At 35.6% G+C, this 21915-nt stretch overlaps 2 protein-coding genes and 1 long non-coding RNA gene across 17 annotated transcripts; 1 reads left to right on the top strand and 2 right to left on the bottom strand.

Annotated features, from left to right (window-relative positions):
* Nucleotides 1-842: 842 nt before the first annotated feature.
* Nucleotides 843-8463, top strand: LOC107031290 (uncharacterized protein At5g02240-like). The gene is made up of 7 exons (XM_015232604.2): nt 843-1165; nt 2530-2801; nt 2885-2921; nt 3004-3101; nt 3740-3801; nt 7678-7801; nt 7968-8463. Exons 1-7 carry the CDS (start codon nt 952-954, stop codon nt 8085-8087), a joined length of 927 nt encoding a protein of 308 aa, XP_015088090.1. The 5' UTR covers nt 843-951; the 3' UTR covers nt 8088-8463.
* Nucleotides 8464-10544: 2081 nt separating this feature from the next.
* On the bottom strand, nt 10545-14387 carry LOC107029395 (scarecrow-like protein 9). Its single transcript, XM_015230797.2, has 3 exons — nt 14266-14387; nt 11070-13521; nt 10545-10985 (listed from the first exon to the last, which is right to left on the bottom strand). The coding sequence occupies exon 2, from the start codon at nt 13430-13432 to the stop codon at nt 11147-11149; it is 2286 nt and encodes a 761-aa protein (XP_015086283.1). The 5' UTR covers nt 13433-13521; nt 14266-14387; the 3' UTR covers nt 10545-10985; nt 11070-11146.
* Nucleotides 14388-14939: 552 nt separating this feature from the next.
* On the bottom strand, nt 14940-21385 carry LOC107031594. Of its 15 annotated transcripts, none has more exons than XR_003580377.1 (5): nt 18565-20823; nt 17310-17521; nt 16803-16968; nt 16279-16342; nt 14940-16109 (listed from the first exon to the last, which is right to left on the bottom strand). It is a non-coding gene; the product is annotated as an uncharacterized LOC107031594 (long non-coding RNA). The 15 variants fall into 15 exon arrangements; XR_003580380.1 differs by having other exon boundaries at nt 14940-15202; nt 15300-16333; XR_003580372.1 differs by having other exon boundaries at nt 16279-16333.
* Between the last annotated feature and the right edge of the window lie 530 nt (nt 21386-21915).

The raw sequence follows: 21915 nt of genomic DNA, 5'->3' as shown, positions 1-21915 counted from the left end.
AAAATCATGAATTTTCTCATACATATACAAATTCAACTAATACAAAATTTTATTATTGTATACATATTACACATATATACATATACAAGTGAAAAGCACAACAAAAAGAACATATACTTATACAATTAAGTTGTGTTTCTGTTTTGTGTAAAGCGAGAGAAAATTGTATAAACACATGCAAAAACATATATTTTCTTCCTATACACGAATAATTATACACTATACAAACATTTTACTTCGATTCAATTGTATACAATGCAAAGTTTATACAAATATTGCAGCGAAATAGGCCAGCAAATTATACATTTATATGTTTGCTATGGAGCACAAATATACAAACTTTGTTATAGCATACAAATATAATTTTTTTGTTTGCTATATGTGAAAGTTGGCCTACAATATATCCTATGAAATTGTATATATTAATGCAACTACGGTGGGAAAACCAAATATAACGTATCCAACAAAATTGAACAGATAAATATACCTTGATTGAACGAATAGATACAACTCCAATATCATAGCTATAAATCATAACTAAACAAATTCTAACCAATAATTATACTTACTTTTAATGAAGATTGACTCCTTATAGTGAATATGATAAAAGGTGTATAACCATTGGAGATTTAACTCTTTATAGTAAATATAGTAAAAGACGTGTAATTTTTTGTTTCGATGAGCGTGAGGAGAAGTGTTGTTTGTCAAACGAGCAACGTAGAAGTGTGTCTTTAGGCCCAATGATAGGGTGTGACTTCAACCAAATGAGGTTTACTTTCATAGGCCCAACAAGTAGTCCATAAAACCCCATGAGAAGTTGATAAGGTGACATGAAAATCTAATAAATGGATAAGAAAATGTACAAAAATCTCTTTTGAGTCTAAGTAAGTTTCACACAATACATTTGATTCTTGAATGGACTACTAAAAAAAAAGTTTCTTGGCTATAAAAATGGCTGCCTTGACACGTGTATCTCCTTATCAAAGCCATAAATTAAGTTTGGTAAATCAGAGACTTCCAGAATTGTCTTCTTCACTTGTAAAAAATACCTCATCATTTGTTTCATTTCCAAAGAAAAACAAGAAATTTTGCAGATTTTCAGTGTTGGCAATGGCTGATTTGAACACAAGCACTGTTCTTGTTACTGGTGCTGGTGGAAGAACTGGTGAAGTTTCTTTTTTTTTTATGCTTTTGGGGTTTCTTGGTTTTGATAATCTTTAATGAAATTGTGTTTGGTTCAGTGTTTTTCTCCTTTTGGAAGTAACAAGGGGTTTAGAACAATGGTAAAGTTGTGTTGTATCTATAGGTTATGGATTCAAGCCACTAATTCTTGTATGAGGGTAGACTGTCCTGGGATATCTTGGGGTGTTCAGGCTAATGCAGAATGATTTATGCACCAGGCTGCCCTTTTTAATGTGGAGATTTCTGTAACTACTAATATTTTGTGGCTATGGGGTGTGAATTATGAAAAAAGATTATATTTTTTTTTCCAAAAATTGTGTATGTAGTTTTTAGGGTGCTAATTTTTGGGGATTCTGTTTATGATTTTGGATTTTGGGGAAGTAGTGTTAATGAGTAATGTGGGATTGAGGTATTAGAATTTATGAGTGTGATAATAATGAGACCTAGCTAAGGCATATGATGATTACATCATTGGATTATTTGGGGAAAAATTGTGGAGAGGAGATCAACTGATACATTTTTATTGTGGTGCTCGGGCTAGCTTGATCGCACCTTGTCTAATTACATTGTTACCTTTTAGCTTCCGCCAGTACTGGTGCTCGGTAGTCTGTCCACTAAGGGTTGAACAAATGGGAAGAGATCACATAATGTTTTGGCGAGTAGATTTGAACTTTTAGACCTCATAGTTCTCAATCCACTTCATTGACCACTTAGAGACCACCTTTGAGTGTTACATATTGTTCTAGAACATAAAGTTTTTATCTTTCTTTTACCCCTTTCATAAGAGATAGGAGCTCAAGCGATGAGACCCATTTTTAGCTTTAAAGTTTTGTTACAACAATATGTAAACTGTTGTCATAATAGCATTGCTTTTCAAATCTATCAAAGGAGGCTCTGGGTAGCTTTCAAGAATGTACTTTTCTTCTGTTGGTAATATCATTTATCTCTTAGGACTTAGGATCATCCATCAATTTGGTCGATTCCGACGGTGAAAGTTGGTCATATACTCATATTTTGTACGCTCTTAAACCAAATTTAGTTGGACTATTGGTTATTTATCATCATATTTCAATTGGCAACACCTGACTGAACTTAAAATGATATTAAGAACTTTCGCACAATGACTTAGATGGTTCTAGTTGAAGAATATTCAACCTGGGTATTCCATAGCTACAACTTCTCTTGGAATTGTCTTTTCTACTCTTGAACTTCTTGGTAAATGACTAATGCTAGATTCGATCATGTCAACTGGCTATGATCTTTATAGTATGATGTAAGTTGAGATATTCTTGTTCCTAAAACTATCAACAATTCTGCTGATCTTTTATTGACACGTTCAAATTGTAGGATCAATTGTCTATAAGAAGTTGAAGGAGAGGTCAGAGAATTATACAGCCAGAGGTTTGGTTAGAACAGAGGAAAGCAAACAAAAAATTGGTGGTGCAGATGATGTTTATATTGGTGATATCAGGAATACCGAGAGTCTTGTTCCTGCTATACAAGGTATTGATGCTCTTGTTATTCTTACAAGTGCTGTTCCAAAAATGAAACCCGGGTTTGATCCAACAAAAGGTGGAAGACCTGAATTCTATTTTGAGGATGGGGCAAATCCTGAACAGGTACATCATGTTTTGGTTACTCATATCCGTCCTCAGGTTCTTAGTTGTTGTCTGACACAAAATTTACTGACTTTGTATTTTAGGTAGATTGGATCGGCCAAAAGAACCAAATAGATGCTGGTATGGAATAATCTTGGGCAGTTCTGGTACTTAGAATGCACTTTTATCTGCTTATCTAAGATATACAATATGCATTTTACAGCTAAAGCTGCTGGTGTGAAGCAGATTGTGCTAGTTGGGTCAATGGGAGGGACAAATCCTAACCACCCCTTGAACAGTTTGGGGAACGGGAATATATTGGTTTGTAACTTGATTCTTTTTGCCTCAAAAGTACTCTCTTTCCTTTATTTCTACTGCCATTTCGATGGCCACATTGCCCAAACATTTCCACAGCTGCAAAAATATTGTGGCTGCATGCATACTGTTACCTGTTCCATCTTTCTACAAGTTTTTATTTCTCATTGTCGAGTATCAGAAACTATATGAAGTCATATTAGATGTAATATACTCCCCCATTTCAATTTGTTTGTCTGTTTTTGGTTTGGTACAAAGTTTACGATGGTAAAGAAGATTTTCAAATCTTGTGGTCTTAAAATAAAGATGTGTAGAATGTACAAAAATTTCTTTTAGTCTTGTACTCTGAAAAGTTGAAATTAGTGATTTGTCAGGAAAAGAGACATTCTTTTTGAAACGGACTCAAAAGGAAAGGAAAGTAAGACAAACAAATTGAAAAGGAGGGAGTATATTTTTTAAAATGAGTGCATTCCTGATGGTGCATTTTTTGAATATGTAAGTTGTTTCTATGCTTGCATCTTAGGAGATAGATAACTATTTTGTTGAGCAATACCTATTTTTAAAAGAATGTAACTTCAAGGGCATTGATAGTGTTACATCTCTAACAAGTGACAAGTTTTTAAGCTTGGATGATGCTTTTACAGATTTGGAAAAGAAAGGCTGAACAATACTTGGCTGACTCTGGAATTCCATATACAATTATAAGGTTTGTTCAATGCTCATATCTTTATCAATATTCCTTGTGGCTGAATAATCGCATTGAATTTTCATTTATAATACTAAGAGGTTCTCTTAATAGATATTTATGTCATGTTAGGTGTGAAATAAACAAAAGATGTGTGAGTTGCACTATCCTACAGTATAGCAATTCTTTTAGAAGTTTTTTCTATCAAACAGTTTGTTGAGTATATTCTCTAAGGCTTGGAAATGTGATTTTTTAATTGGTAAAAGGATTTGCATATTTGATAGAAGTATGAAGCATATTTGGGGACTGAATTAGTAGTTGAGAATAATTCTGTTGAGCCAAAATAATGCTGGGTTAGGAATATATGGTACTGTGATAAGGAAAGAGGACGGGTTTATGATGGCCGTGACGGGGGAGGGTGTGTGCTGATGAGGACAGGTCAAAGAGAATGACTGACAAGCATTAAGCTGCCAAGCTTCTGAAAAAGGTGTGCATATGATACCATAGGCAAATCCCACATCAGAAAGGCAGAGAAGAGTAAAGTGCTATAAGAGCACAAGTTCACACGGTCGACGCTTTTGGGCTCGTTGCTGGTGTAGCCCAAGGGACAAACTTTTGAGATCTGTTGGGTCAAAGCAGACAATACGTGTGATGGGCTTGGACTGTTATACATATGGTCTCAGAGCCAAAGTTTGCAATCCGATGTGGTGCATACCTCAGCAAGGATGTTGTGTCCTAAAGGAGGGCTATATGACTCCCATAACGGAAGTTGGATAAATGGAGGGCAGGTCAGAGAGAAGGATTGCTAGGCTTCTAGGTTGACAGGTTTTCGAAGGGGGTAGGAGAGAGATGTGCAAGCACAAGTTAACATGGTATGCGTGCTTTTGGGCTCATGGTGGCTTAATTGAACAGCATAACCGAAGGAATAAATCTGTGAGAGTTGTTAGGCCAAAATGGACAGGCTTCGGGGCAAATGGCAGTTTCTCTTTTCTAAGGGCTAAATATGTCCCTCAAAATACACTTGTGTGCAAATAAAGTTCAATATGCTTCAAGATAAAGTGAAAAAAAAACTGACTGCGTTATGCATACAGAACCAAATTCCTGAGCATTTACTAGGAAGAGCAGAGTATCAAACCTACTGAAGGAACCCACTAATATTTCTTGGTTTGCTGATAAAAATATGAGAAAATTACGTGGATAAGCAAACTTATACTATTTAATTACTCATCATAGCTATAGTTTGCTATAATTACCACTTGCGACTAACATTATACATTAATTGTGTGGGCTGACTTCGAGTTTGTATAATTAGTCATGTTTGTATATGTATAATTCGCTAGGATTTATAAATAAATATGTATAATATACAATTTTTTAGCCTATATACATATACAATTCACCTCTCTCCCACTCTCGCTCGCCTCTCCCTCTCGCCTCTCTCCTCCCTCTCTCAATCTCTCTCGCCTCTCTCCCAATTTCGCTTGCTATTTATACAAATGTATATGTATAATGTACAGTTTTATACAACATATACATATATAATTCACCTCTTCCCCACTCTCTCGCTCGCCTCTCTCGATCTCGCTCGCCTCTCTCCTCTCTCTCCCAGTCTTGCTCGCCTCTCTCTTCCCTTTCCCAATCTCTCTTGCCATATATACACTTATATATGTATAATATACAATTATCTAATTAATATACATATACAATTCACCTTTCTCCCACTCTTTTCCCCCTCTCTTTCGCCTCTCTCCTATCTCTTCCAGTCTCGCTCGCCTCTTTCCTGTTCTTCGTAGTGGTCCAGCTCAGAACCATGCACGTCGTGCTCAGCGGGGATGAGAATCTGGAAAGTTGTTCTTTTAGGTAGGTTTGGAGCTACGGAAGGACTTTGGACATTCTGTGTGGTTTGGTAGTTTTGTAAATAAGTCTGAGGATTAGTGTTTTGATTTAAGTGGTGGTGGGAAGCTTGAAGATTGAAAGTATTTTGGCTATGATTTTGTGGAGGTGGAGCGGTTTGAGTATTTTGGGGATGAGGTGGTATTTGAGAATGATTATTTTGAGGAGGAGGCGTTTGGTAAGAAGCCGAAGCGTACTGGGGGTTTTGAGCAGTCAGGTCTATAACGGGGGGATTCTGAGCAGGTGGCACATTCTGAGCTGGATCCATGTTCGAAGAAGGGAAGTAGATAGGAGGTCTTCCATCAGCAGCACTAACATTAAAACCCGGTGGAGGCAGATCATGTCTCCTTTGCATCTCCACCCTCATTTCCGCAATTTGTTGCATTAATTGCAGAATCAATTCGTTCTGATTTGCTATGGTGGGTTGAGCCACCATAATGTCAGTGAGACTTACTTCTTCATTGATGTCTCCCATTACTGTTTTTCCTTTGTCTTAATCTTGTCTAGGAAAGGAATCTGCGGGACCTTTGGATCTGGTAAAATAAGGATGATCTGCCAGCTTAATCAAGACAGATCAGTTTCAAAGTATCTGAGGGGGAAAACAACTCAAAGACAGATTTGTCAGTTTAGATTCAAAATACAAAATGCATAATATCACACAGAGAGCAGATTAACACACAAGTTGCTTTGTTTGAGGATATCTTCAACCCACGAGTAAGGATGGAAACAAATTTTTTTAATAAGCAGGAGTTTGCTTGTTTTAGTTCGACACTATCTCAGAAAGGTTAAATCACGTTGAGCTAAGGTCTTCTTGCAGCTGCTCTTTGACTTCTGTTTCCGGTCTTTGTATCTTCTTGTAACATGAAGGGGGGAGAATAAAATTTTTTAAAGATAGCGGTCGGGCCTTGACAAGCTGCTTACGTATCTCACAAGGAGAATTCAGGCCCAACGTAGTTCGAGTAGAAAATAAATATTGATTTTCATTCATTCATTTTGGATGGTTACATAGAAGTAAAGATAACAACAAAGCTTAAAAGATAAATAATGACTACATCTCAGTCATTCCTCTTCTCAACGTCATCTCAGCCACGGGGAACAAACTCGACTCGAATTTTTCCTATGTTGACGAGGGCTTCTACGTCGTAGCGAAAATCGAGACATCCTGAGAGGCTATGATCTATAACATCGTGGTAAGCACAAGGTTTAAAGATCTCTCCTCCAACGGGATCGAAACCTCTGTCATCATCGTGGAGTGAGGCTAAGACCCCATTCCGAACCAGATCACTGTAGATTAACAGATGATCTGAAATTTGCCTCTTGAAGAGTTGAAAGTATTTTGATTAAAAAAACGAATTAGTATAAATTAATTTAATGAGCTTCGTAAACTCAACGAAATAAAATAATTAGTTCGGATATAAACTAAATGATGTCACTAACTCAAAATTATGCTAGGCTGAATTAATAAAGTAGTTACTAAAATTATCATCCTTTCAAGACGATTTCAAATATTCGCAAAAATATAATAACTATATGCAGAATTATATGAAACAAATTTAATATTTGAATTTTATAGAACAAATTATTTTAAGTCGTTTTGGGAGTTGAGAAGCTCAGTGATTAAACTATGTTGCGGAGGTCCGAAATTGGGTGTCGTATGCTAGCCCAGTTCTTTTTCATTATACAAGCACATGGAGATTTTCTTTGAAAATGGATAAAGGTGAGACTTGAACTTTGAATCTTTGCCTACTCTCTTACCATGTTGAAGTGTGAGTCCAACTCGTTTAAAAGCTCAAACTGTTAGACAAAGTGTACTTTTATACTCAATTATGTTTTCAACTGGTGAATACAGAAAAATGTAGTTGCTCTTTGACAACACTAAATTCATCCAAGGTTTATGCCCTCATTTTATTATTATTCCACTCGCTTGTCAATTATTTCTGTTATTTGACAATCATCCCAAATTTTATTTAAGATTTGCTGTTTGATCACTATTTTTTTTTTCAGGGCTGGAGGGCTACAAGATAAAGAAGGTGGTATAAGGGAACTACTTGTTGGAAAGGACGATGAACTTCTCGAGACAGAAACTAAAACTGTTGCTAGGGCTGATGTTGCAGAAGTCTGCATTCAGGTATATTAGCGGCCTCAGATCTTTTTTGATTCTATATAGGTCCTTTGCTTTTACTTTGGTCTGTTTCAACGCTTCATGCTTTCATCAAACCTCATTCTCTAGAGCTTTGCTGCCTGTTTGCTCATCTTCTGTGACTAAACTCGTTGAGGTATTTCGGTGCTGACAGGCACTGCAGTATGAGGAAGCAAAATTCAAGGCATTTGATCTGGCCTCAAAACCTGAGGGAACTGGCACTCCAACTAAGGATTTCAAGGCTCTATTTGCACAAATCTCTACTCGTTTCTGATATACGTCTCCCTAGGACTATGTCCAAAATTTTCATCAGTCTATTCGACCAACATCTGTTCAAAGGGGAGGCTATAAACTTAAGGTAGACAGGCATCTGAGTTTGGTTGTACTATTGCAGATCCCTCCCCGTGCCCCTCTGCGTAGCAGCTAACCTCATCGATACCATGGCATACTCAGATATGACTTGCCAATAGTTCAATGATACAGTAGAGGGTTATGTTATGTGCCTCTCTTGATTTATCTGATGTTTGGAAGGCAAATAACTCAATAAGCACTGTTGAACTTGTGCAAGAGGCAAAGTACTATCTTATTATTACTTGCTTGCATTTGCATGCTTCACCAAATAATGTTTCAACTTTATGATTTTCATTTTATGCATCATTGATGGCAATCAAACTTATCTGGTGGATCAAGGCCATGGTTTTATAGTTCATATGCAAATGGTTCTCGCGAGCCACCAATAAAGGTTGTGGTGGAGTGATAAGTACTCCTTCATCCTCAATCAACAGGTCTCGGGTTTAAGCCCCTTCGGTACGGACCTCTCGGAACGAATTCGGGTTTAGTCGGACTTCAACGTGGGTATTGCAAACAAAAAAAGAAGGTTCTTGTGAGCCTTGACGTAACTAGTAAACATGTTGACGTAACTAGTAAACATGTGATTAGGAGGTCATTAGTTTGAGTTTGGTACAACTGATCCATGTGGTTTAACTCCTTTAGATATTCCCATATTACGTATAAATGTTTCTTTGATAATATTTTCTATTACTTATTTTCATAAAAACATTTTTCTTAGTATCAAACTAATCCAAAGTCTCTGATTTTTTAAAAAAATATATGAACTTTAATAAAATATGTAGATAGCTTAAGACAATTGTTTTGATATACTTCTACAATTATTTTTTTAATGTTTGTAAAATAAAAGTCACCTAATAAAGTCTTTATTATGAGCTTTACAAACATTTAAAACTTTTGTTTTAGTTAGCCTAAGATCTTTTACCAACAACCCAAGATACTACTAACCTTGCATTTCTTCTGACTTCCAATGAATTTAACCAAGTATCATCAGACCAACATGGGTTGTGGCATAGTGGCGAAATTATTTCACTCTCGAATTTGAGTGCTGCATATAGAGAAAAATATTATTGAGAGCGCTATTCCTAAATGAGTCTTGCAGTGCGCGACTGAATTTAGTTCGGATTCTAATATAGGCTGGGAACAACGGATGAAAAAAAAACTAGTATCTTGTATGCAACAACAACCATGATTGTTTTTTTTAATTATTTTTAAATTTCATTAATGGTAGGGCTTTGAATAGTCGTATAAACAAAGTAGAAGATTAGACGTGTTTTTGAATAGCCCACGTATATAAATAAATAAAATGGTGGATTCCTCAATTAAAATAAACTATTAAGACTCTTTTACTATAGTTATGAATATCAAATATTCTAATAAATAAAATATTATACTCAGTCAGATCAAGTTTTTTTTAATATCTCATTGGTCGAATAAAACATTTATTTTTTATATGAGAAAAATTATTGGGAAGCACTATGTCTTTATCAATGGCGTTTCAGCCGTTATTTTTGCTTATATCAACATATATTATATCCATTAAAAAAGACATTATATACTAAGATTCTTTTCTAGTTTTGCTGGTTTTGACTATAATTTTAAATTAAATAATAAGTCCCATCAAATTCTCTAGAAGAACACCAACATTGTGGTCCCTTAGTATGAGACATTTTAAAACTTGATTCTCTCTCTTTTTAAATCAATTTTTTATTTTTAAGTCTTACTTTGAGATATAATAATCGAAAATAGATTCAAAATTTAAAGTTTATATGAGTTTTTGTAGTAATTTTAAATTAATTTATAGACGAATCTATAGATTTGATTTTACTTGTATATTAGTACAAAATGGGGCAACACTACATTATATGGTATGAGTTTGGATGAATCTATTATTTTGTTTAGATTTATGTATTTATAATTAATTGCCAATCATAAATTAAACTAGTTATCGATTTGATAACAAGTATAAAACTCATAACTTCAAATTCTGGTTCTACTTCTGTCACGTATCTCGTGTTAATACATCTCAACACAACCTCCACCGCTCCACCATTCTTTCAGTATTTACTACTTACTATACATACATTAATAGAGAAGAAATAAATCACAAGGTAAGGAACCGAACCCTTTAAATACAACTTGTCAATTAACTGAGCTATTAAAATTTCTGACACGATCAAAGTCTTAGAAAGAGTATACAATATGAATAATGAGCTGAAAAATACTCAAAAGAATCCTAAGAATAAGTGCTTTCTGTCCCACAGCTAAAAGACATCACAATTTTCAAAGTTCTGTTATCAATTGGACCAAAAAAAGTCCCCACAAATATTTTAAATGCAATTTGTTAAGAAGTCACATGGCAAATCTTGTGAAGGATTTTCTCTCATTTGAAAAAAATGTTTAGTTTAAATCAATGTACTATTACTTGCAGTTAAATTACACATACTAAAAAAAATTATTTGTATATAACTTAACTTCAATAAGAACTCCAAGTATATTGAACAAACTAACATATACTGCAAGTTCACAAAATTCCAGAATACATATCTGATGCACAATGTGCAGCCATGTCTTGTCAGCTATAGCTCTTATGGCCTCGGTCATTCTTCTCTGGAATATCGATTCAATCAATTCAACTCCTACGTTGTGCATGCTGATGATCAGCACCAAGAACATGCACCGAAGCCTCGTCTTGTTTGATTATCAGATGGTTATTGAAGTGTACTCTGCAGTATTATAGCCCCGTCCATATTAGGAAACTCGAAGAGTTCAGCAACCAAATGATCTTGTTGTTACTGTATCAAGACACTGAGAAGCCAGTTACCTGTGACATTGGCAAATAGTGTTTAAATTTTAGAGTATGAGAAAAAAAAAATTATACAAATACATCAAAAGGCAAGAGACTTACAAACTGAATTGCTGCATTTGATCTTCATATATGTGGATGGACTTGGGATTCAAAAGTAAGAATGTGTTTCAAGTTTCTTACACAGGTTTCCAACAAGATAAGGCGTAAATTGTTCTTCCTTTCCACCCCAGCAACAACCACTGGCTATCTTCATCTATTACAAAGTCTCTATGATATCCTAACCTCACTTTCTCTATTGCCTTATTCACGAATTCCTCCCGGTCAAAAGGTATCTGTGTAAACCTTGCCCCCATAATACGAGCTTGCCACTGCTTGTATGTCTCTGGACGTTCAACTCTTTCCCACCCCTCACAAGCTATGACATTCAGGGCTTCCCTCCCAAATATCTCTCTCTCAATTAATCGTCTTTCTGGAATCTCACGGGGAACAATAGTTTCAAGAATATCAAAAAGTGCAGAAAAGTGGAATAAGGCCTCACGAAACCGTGTGACGAAAAATGGGGCACTATAAGCCCCATTGACAATACCATGCACGAAGATATCTGGATTGATCTTCCTTACGAGGTTGAGGACGATAGTTCTTGAACTTTCAACTGCAATAGTCTCATCATGCAGGTTCTTAAAACGATACAAGCAGTTGACAGCAAGAAATTCATCTTTGTCGAGTTTTAGATCCTCAACTGTAATGCTCTCCCATTTCTTTGCAATTGCATGGTATTCAAATGGAACATTAAAGGATCGAGCATAATCAGCTAAACGGCGACCTGTTTCTTCAATCCGTTCCGCTGGCCTGAAGCCTGGTTGGGGAAACTCTATGCCAGTAATACGAAGCCTCGGTGGCCCCCCTTCTCTTTCTGCAATACGTTGGATGAATGTAGGCCATTGGAAGCCATACAGGATGCCAAAGTCAATAACATGAACCCTTGTTGCATTCTCTGCCTTTAGCATGATTGTCTTGTTTGAAGCAAAACTTGAGATCTTTCTGAATGGGCTAGATGCGAGATACAAATGGTAGGCCTTCAAAAGATCAGCTGCAGATGTTCGTTTATTGACAAGAGCTTTATATATCTGGCTACCAGTACCAGCCAAACGCGCCTCGAGACCATCTGCAAAGCAATGAGCTAATCTCTGGTTTCCATCTCCAAATGGGGATGAATGTTGTCTGATTTGTTTCAAAAGTTCATTCGCAATCCTGGAATCGTCAGCAGCAACAGCTTGCGCACAATTTATCATGAGAGTTCTCAAATCTATGACTTCCTTCTTTCCACCCTGTTTCTTCCCCCGGCCCTTTCCTCCTTTTGATCCTTTTGATATCTGCACTGTAGTTTTGCTTTTAGCATTCCTCAGGTTTTGTTGATAAGCTTCTAATGCTTCTCCTCCCTTCCCCATGCTATTCAGCAAGACGATATCAAACTCCTCCGATCGTAGAGTTGATTCAGTAAAAACTGCAGCCTGTTTGCTACTTCTTTCTTCTTCGATATTATTATCACCACTCAGAGGATTTTTCTTCCCTCTCGCCTCAGTTGGTGAAGTCTCTCCCTCATCCTTTTCCTCCACCTGAGAAGCTGCATAAGCAGTTTGCCTTTGGGGCTCCCGAGATGGCAAGAGATTTATATCTATACTGTTCAACAACTTATTACTAGTCGGGAGGAACTTACTTGCTTCTTCAACTCCTTTCTGAAAGTTCAAAATAGATTGACTCTCATCGTATATATCAGGAATATGAAAGGAACTAACAGGAGAGTCTAAGAATCCATCGACAACATTACTCCCACTATTTGATGAGCATACTGAAGAAGTATTATGAAATGAAAGGCCTTCGAAGTAAGAAGAATTGCAGTTGGTAGAAATGTTAACCCCCCTTGGATCGACTAGGTAACCACTACTGTCACCAGTATTACTTGTGGAATTGTATATACTTCCTGCAACGTAGTCATCGGGACTCTCACTGTTCCGAGCAGTAAACATGTTTTGCTCCGGTGATGGTGGATACTTCTTACCGAGGGCCTCATAAAGTGACTTCTCTTTAGCTTGAAGTTCCAAGGACTCCTGAAGCATATCTGTCTTGTCCTCCATGTCTTCTTCCATTAGCATCCGATTTATATAGCTCAACACTGCATCCGAGAAATCAATATCTTCATTGAAGTCGTTCTCAACACCAAGGTCAGTTCTTGATTCTACACTAGTAGGTAAATGATCACCACTTATAAATCCAACAGCACCAAAATCGTGTTGGACAAAGTTATTTTCTAGTCTAGGACCATTGAGAAGATTCTGATCTGAATAAATGAGTCCAAATCTTGGTCCATTAATCATCCTCTGCTCTGAAGAAAAAGGTAATGGTTGGTTCCCAAATCGAAAATTATTCAAAGAACTCCGATGTCCATTAAACCTCGGATCCATTTTAACCAAACCTCAAAGTTAATAATGAATCTGTGACAACCATATATAATCCAAGCTCAAAAGTGGAACAAGCACAAACAATATTCTCTCTGAAAATAGCAAAAAGAAAGAAACTTCAACAACCTCCATAGAATCAAGAAAACAAACAGCAAATTCAGCATATACAAAATTGAATCATCATCACTATTTAACAAAGTACCACAAGTAATATCTCTCAAAAAAGAAGAAAAAAAAAAGCAAAAAAGACAGAAAATTCAACAATCCCATAAAATCAAGAAAGCAAACAGAAGATTCTTATTGTCAAAAAAAATAGCAACAAAGGCAGAAATTTTAACAACCCCATACAACCAAGAAAAGAAACAGCAGATTCTGCATTAAAAATTGAATCTTTATCACTATACAGACTGCCCACTAGTAAAATCTCTCAAAAAATAGCAAAAAAGACAGAAACTTTAACAACTACATAAATTAAAGATGATAATACTGCATTAAAAATTGAATCTTTATCATTAAGAGACAACCCCACAAGTAAAATCTCTCAGAGATTTAACAACCCCATAAAATCAAGAAACCGAACAGCAGATCCTGCATTAACAAAATTGAATCTTTATCACAATATAACAGGACCAGTCACTTAGTGAAATAGCCAGCAAAAACTTGCATAAATTAACCAACTCTAAATCCTATAAATAGTCCATACTCAATGACTTAAGCATAAAATTGAGCTCAAATTAGAACTACTCACTTTAAAAAATCAAGAAAAAAAACCATGAAAAGCAAAACAGAACTGTCTTAAAATAATATGAATATAAAAAATGAGAAAAAAGACGTACCTTAAACCTATGGAGAAGCAAAGAGAGAGAGAAAAAATGAAGAAATGCGAGTATTGTATTAACTATATTATATAAGATTGTTTGTATAATAAAACAGGGGAGATGGTAACCGGTAATAGCAAGTCATCAGTCGTTGACGTGGAAATCACAGGAGTCACCTTCCAAATGAAAAGTCTAGTGGTCTTATGGTTGTAAAGGATCTAAACACCTTTTCACATATATTTATTTTCATAAAGTTAAATAATCAGACATATATATTTTACGTAGCATAAATACACGCAACGCAGGACATATGTCTATTTACTATTATTGATTCATTAAATCGCTAAATCTTTGTAAGAATTTATAACAATCCCAAATATTTTTATAAAAAGAAGTGATTTATAAGTGGTGATATCTTAAGATATTCTAATAGGTTATTTATGAACTATAATTTATTCATTTAATAAACTCTTTTTGTAAAGACAATAAGAATTTGCATTCTAATTGTCACGAAGTGAGATCTCGAGTAAGTGTTTACGTAATCTTTTTTTTTTTTAAAAAAAAGTCTTCATTGATATCAACACATTTGAGATCGCCAAATACTTGGCTACACCTTTTAAGTATGCAAAATATGGAGGATTGAATAGAATAAAAGGTTCTAGTCTAATAATATTGTCTAAAAGAGAAGAAGAGAGCTGACAATTTTACATTACAAAAATTAGTGTGCAATAGATAAACTTATCAAAATTAAGAGTTTGTTACATGATACTCGAAAACCAATAAAATTAAAAAATGTCTATCATACATAAGCAAGAGATCAAGCTTTCTGTATAAATAATTCCTTGCTTTAGGATATTGTATTTGTGCCATAATTTTAGTGGTCCTTTGGATGTCCTAAATGGGAAGTTAAACCCTACTTGGTCTATACATCTGTAGTTGAGTAGCACTTCACCATCTGCAAACATATATATCGGTCTGAGTAAATGCAAAACGTTATCTTGTATAATATATAATGGCATCCAAGACTCCTTGACACTGTAATCCTTCATTACCCATAACTTAAAAGTAGTCTCCCTTGAGTTATAAGGAGCATGAATGTAATAAAAGCAAAGCATTCCTCCTAATATTGAAACTCCATGGTTGGTGAAACCTTTTGACATTTTCCATCATTGGCTCTAGCAACTGTATCTCTCCGTACACCTCATCTGAAATACTAAATGAAACCACAAAACAATCTCGTATGCAACCAATTAAACAATGAAATGGTCCATGTAGAAATGCAAAAGAATCAACATGACGATCCCACAAAGGTTAAAAGTCAGCTCGACATCTATTGTTTTCTCTCCAAGAACCACTTTTTAATGCCAGAATTTCCATTCCAGAATAGTTAAACTTTAAGGATTTAATAGTCATCACTAGTTGAGCCATATCCCAGACAGTCATGACTATAAAATCCTTACTGTCTGGGATATGACTCAACTGGTTATGGTTTGCAATATGGAGGACAATTAAGTTTTTCTATATCCTCAATGGCCGGTTGAGCCGAAGATAGATCAGAAGAAAAGAAATCAAACATAACATCCTTACCAACATGCCATTGGCTAACAAGAAACTTTTTGGAATTTAAGTCATTCATTGCATGACTTTGATGCTTCATCGTAAAGTAAGGCTGAGAAATTAACTCCTTCCAAGATTTAAATCGAAGAAGAGACCGCACAGATAACCTCTTGAGGATGTTTACAATTATTTCTTTCTTGGAAGTGAATTTGTTCTATTCTTAAACAATGGCAAGGCCCACGTTGAAGATAACTAACCTGATGATTATCAACATCCATCAGCTTTCCTGTCTTTGACAGCTTTCCCTTGCAAATTCAAAAAAAGAAAATCATAGTAGCTTAGGTTTAATTCATTTTTCTAATAGATTTATTCTTCGAATTATTGTTCTATCCAACAGTTATAATCATCAAAATAATATAAATATGTAATACGATACATTATAAAACAATACATTTGAATATGAGGGGTACAAACCTATTCTTTTGGGTCATTTGGAGCTTCCTCTTCTCTCTATCTTTATTGCTTTGACCTATTCATTCTTCAATTAGGATTTGGTAGGGTTGAATTCCAATGCACAGTTAATATTTAAAAAATATGAGAACGTTGTATCTAATTGTTGAACCAAATTTTAATAACATATGTAATATTTTTAAGAACAAATTATTATTGAAAGAATAACAAAGATTTAAGACAAATAACAATATATGATAATTATAATTAAATAAATTAAAAAGATATATCTAACGTGTCAAATTTTTTGTTTTCCAATTGATTGTAGGTTTCTTTATGTGTTAATAATAATAAAAATAATAAAGTTAAAAAAAATAAAAATCTTAAATTGTCTTTAAATTAATTATATTAAAATATTCTTTCTCAAATTAAATAGCTACTGATTATCAAACTTTCTCAAAAGGCATTGAAAGTGTTTCAGGGACATTAATACCTTTTAAGACATTGACTAATATATATAATAACAAGTGTTAAAAGTGGTCACTTACCAATTAATTTGCCCATCTGGTACCTCTAATCAGGAATGAGAATACACCATTAACTTGGCCAATATGGTGCTTTTGATCAATAATATCCCAACAGTTCCAAGTTTAGGTAGCGGACATGTGAGTATGTGCTTAGCTTATCCCAGCTACGTCACTGATTCAGTGGATGCTGCAATTACAACAACAAAAGATGACCCCAAAAAAAGCACATAATTTGTCAACAGATATACTATAAATGGTGCATTTCATAGCATATACTAACATATAAGAACAAAGCAATAGTTCTTGATTTGTGGATGCATATAAACTCTCATTCCATCTATAATTAATAGTTGGCATTCAATAGTAGTGATTGACACTATTGATAGTTGCACGAATTTACTTAGACATGCTTTTTAGATAGCAATTCACCTACAGTACGTAATAATCATACAGTACTTCAATATTGTTCATGTCAAGTTTGACAATATTCCACCAACAGAAAAGCAAATTGTAGGTAAAAATGATTACTTTTTCATGTATGCGGAGGATCCAATTTCCATCAACCAAATCAAGATGAAAAATGCATGTACTGAATGCAGAATCCTTTTTTTTTACTTTTGGCTTTTGGCATTGGCAGATGGAGCTGTTGATTTCAGTAGTTCCACAGTGATGGTAATCTAAATCTCTTCTCTTTTCTTTTGAAACTGAGCGATGGTAATCTAAATCTCTTTCCAGAAAGGCTGGTAAAAAAAAAAAAAAGTAAATGCACAAAGCAAAGAATGAGGCTCAGATTTTCGCCTATTTAATCAAAGAAAAGGAAGAGCAGAGTTGGAACAGTGCCCTGGCTGCAAGCAACAGTTGCCTTATAAGACCTTCCGATTGAACTCGCCAAGCCAGGTCACGAATCAACTCTAATTTTTTTCACTTTTCATTTTCATTATGAATAATCTTCACTGCCTCTGAATTTTGGAGCGTTCAAGATTAAAACAAGACATCCAAGTTTGAATGTGGAAAAATGCAGCAACAAATCTTGACCAAAAAAGTAAAATGCAGCAACAATATAAGGATCCTCAATATTCACTTCCATTCCCTTTGGCCTTGTCTCATATCAGTACGTACCTAACAATTTGGAGAAATTGTATAGATGGACACATTAAAAGTTTCTTTCTCAAAGGGGACTCTTCCTTGTATGAACTGATCGTACCATGAATGAAAAAGAAAGACTAAATATTGTAGAACTATACTTTAAACAGAAAGAGGCTCAGATTTGAGTGAAAATCAATCAGAAAAAAGAGCCAATCCACCATGGCTGCAAAAAGCATCCTCACAAATACCTTTGTCTAGACAAGATATGAATCAGTTTTAAAATCTCATTTTCGAGCTTCTTGGCGAATATCATCAAAGCCTTATTCAAAAAGTTTAGTTCAGGGTTTTGCACAAGTTAAAGGGGCAAAACTGTATTTTCCTTTATTATTACCATAATCATGGCAATCATATCATCATCATCATCATCATGAAGAGCGCTCTGCTAATTGAGAGAGCTGTTAAACTTTATACAAAAGCACAGGAAAATTCATTGGCAAAATTGAACTTAGGAGAAAGAGTTAACCGCCCTTAGAAAATCTCTACCATTCCCGAGTTCAATAAAAAGCCTCATTCTCAAACACAACAGATACTTGGGAGGCTCAGATTTGCTTTTTCTCAGGAAAAAGCTATACTATGCCATGGCTGCAAGCAAAGCATTAATAGCCTAGTGAGATGAAAACCAATACAGTTCTCTTACCTCAAAGACCCTTAGAGCTGCCACACCAAGTTACAACAAAGTTCAACTATCTGATTCTTAAAGATTGAACATCTTCATTGCCTCATTGAATGTATTCTATGTTGCTCGGACTGAACCCTATAGGGTATTTAGGTTCCTGAGTACCCGCATTAAGTTAAGTGACCATCTGAGAAATAATTTACCATCAACTTTAGTGCTCATATGTTGTTGTATATGAACATGCAAAGTGAAAGGAACAATGCCATGGCTGCAAACGCCAGTTTACAGATGATGTCATACCGGGTTGCCCTGCCAAGATACAGGTCAGATTTTCTCAATGCATTAAATTAACAAGTTTTAGCACGGATTTCCCCAAAATCAGGAGCTCTTGTTTCTGCATAAGTTTGTAGAACCTTTCGTCTCGCGCAGCCTAAGTTCCATAGGGATTAAGTTATGCAGCATAAGTTGGGTAGCATAAAGAGCCTCATTGTTTCACACAAACAGAGATTCGGGAGGCTCAGATTCGCCTTTTCTCAAACATAAGCTAAACCCCACCATGGCTGCAAGCTTAAGGAGTCTTTGTAAGAGGCAGAAACCCAAATAGCTCAAATATCTCACAAGACCCCCCAAAAAGATGCCAAGCCAAGATATACTGAAGCTCAACCATCTGATGAGTAAAGAATGAAAATCATCACAGCCTCATTATGGGCCTCATGTCGAAGGTCTTATTATTTGTAGAGATGACACAAGGTAGCCACTTTCCAGACCACAATGGGATCACATTCAAGTATGGTGTTATACACAAGATAGCCACTTTAGGGCTGATTCTACTACAACAAACAAAGAATTTTGTGGCAATTATTTAGCAGCAATGATATAATCGCTACTAGAATATATTTGGCGGCAATAACATATATGAGTATTTATAAACATCACTCTATATAAACGTCACTTAAGACACTAGCGACTTTAGATGCAATGGCATTAACTTAATTTGCAGCTAAATGTTTTTGCAGCGATAAATATTGTCAGCAAGAGGAATTCTATTGACACAAAATGTCTCTTTTATTGTAGTGAACACTAAAACATTTTCCTTCATTCCAAATACACCCACAAGTGACAATTGAGGCTCAGATCCATCTTATGCTCAGGTAAAGAAAGTCGGAGTCCAGTCATGCGATGGCTGCAAATATTCCCAAGTTGCATGCAACAAAATCACAGGCATCCGGGTCATTGCCCCGCCAAGATACTGGCCAGGTACTCTCAATGCTCAATTACTAGCTAAAGAGGATAGATTGAAAGATCATCATTGCACTGATAAGGGACCATTTTGACATTTTCTCATGACGTGTTTTTTTTTTGTGTGTGTGTGCATACATGGGGTTTTTTCATCATTTAGGTTCAGAACTGTTTGAGCCCTGGGACATCCAGTTGGACTAGTTGGAAATTGAGGCTCAGATCTGCAAAAAATTGGGGCAAAGAGAAGGCAACAACCGCCATGGCTGCAAAAGAACCAGTTGCATGTGAAAGAGAAGACTCAATCACAAACCATCTGGATTTGCCATGCCAAGATACGGGTCAGATTGTCCCCATACCCCAAATAATAAACATCAGCCCAGATTAGCAAATATCATCACTGCCTAAAAATGGGAACTTTTCCAGAAGAGCACATTTGAACAACCTTAACAAGAAAAATCCAATAAGAGCCTGTTTGGATTGGACTGCTTTCTAGTGGCTTTAAAGCATAAGCCGACCTTAGCTCAGAGGGTCATTTGCACTTTTGTCCTGCTATCCTTAAAGAACTTATGATCATGCAACTAAATGTAGCTCAGAATAATAGAAAATTGAATAGTACAACTGTCAATTAGCATCACATTGCCCCCATTGAAGGCAAATGAGAATGACAACAAACATCGTTTCTTTTTTCCACTTTTATAGATGGTTGTTAGTTTGGTTAAAAGAGAAATCACAGGCCAATCAGAGAGGGCAACCACCCTCCAAAGAACTTCCCTTTTTTCTCCCTGTTGGCCTCATTCTTCATACTGGGTGAGCTTCCATTACTGGACCATTCACACATTTGCCCTATTTTGTGTTGGTTTTTAGTTTATGCACTCATAACAAACAATTTTTTGCGAGACATAAGTTAATATTTCTGTATAGTATCAGTTTCTAAAGAACTCATATCCCCAAAACATGTAATTTTATACCCAACATTAAAAATCTAGGAAATTAAATCAAAAGATTAAGGGAATGTCAACTAGAGCAAAGAAGAAATCATTGACATACCGGAGATGAAAAAAAAAATCCCCATTTTCTCCGATTGCCTCAGTCTTTTGAGCTAAAATGAACTGGGTTTCCAACCGAACTTGAAAATGAGGCTCAGATCTGTGTAAAATGGGGGCAAAGAGGAGAAGAAGACGACAACGCCATGGCTGCAAAAAAAAATGAACCGGTTTTGCATGATTCGGGTTTTGCCCCGCCAAGATACGAGTCGGGTTTTCTCCATGCCCCAAATTTCAGCCCAGAATCATCACACAGCAATGTCATCACTGCCTCTTTCCATCTTTTCTACAGCAATTTGTGGACATTTTGCAAAACCTAGTAAAAATGGAACGAAGGAAGTATTAATTTTTTTTTTCTTTTTTTGGAATTTTTGATAAGGAGGGTTGTTAGTTTTCATCGGACGGAGAAATCATTGGCCAATCAGAGATGGCAACCATCCTCCATGAAATCCATTTTTGTATTCTCTCAGTTGGCCTCATTCTTCATTCTGGGCTGAACTGTTTCTCATTTTCTTCAGTAAAACACTCTTTATATAGATACTTCCGTATTATCCTTTTATCTCACCAACCAAATAATAAATCGCAAAATCAAACATTCTATCTCAAGTCAACTTTATAGTAGAAAATTAAATAAACTTATATATATATATATGTTAACTCGTAAATCTCCCAACAAAATTGATTGATTGACGGAATAAGGTCAGGTCATACAAATGCTTTCCACAATAGAGTTGTGGTCAAACTTTTAAAATTTGAAATTTAAAACTCTCAAACTCTTAATCCTGACTCCGCACTCTGCTTCTGGCTATTACTAGCTGTTATATTCTAGGTGTTTTGATGATCCTCACAAATGCAGGGACCTGGTTCCTGGCAGAGTGCTCTCGTTCAGATACAAATGGGGTACAGTCATAAAAGCTGTCATGTCAGGTGGTAGGTGAAAAGTGCAGTATCCTACACCAATAAGAAGAGCGAACGAGATTGTATGTTTCAGTATCTCGCAAATGCAGGGACCTGGTACCAGACAGAGTTTCCTCCATGAGATACATAATTGGTTACAGCTGTAAAGCTGTCACGTCAGAGGTTGGTAAGG

The sequence above is a fragment of the Solanum pennellii genome, chromosome 9 (genome assembly GCF_001406875.1).
Source record: "Solanum pennellii chromosome 9, SPENNV200".
Taxonomy (NCBI): domain Eukaryota; kingdom Viridiplantae; phylum Streptophyta; class Magnoliopsida; order Solanales; family Solanaceae; genus Solanum; species Solanum pennellii.
Note: the sequence above shows the minus strand (reverse complement) of the source record. Positions and strands in the feature narration are given on the sequence as shown.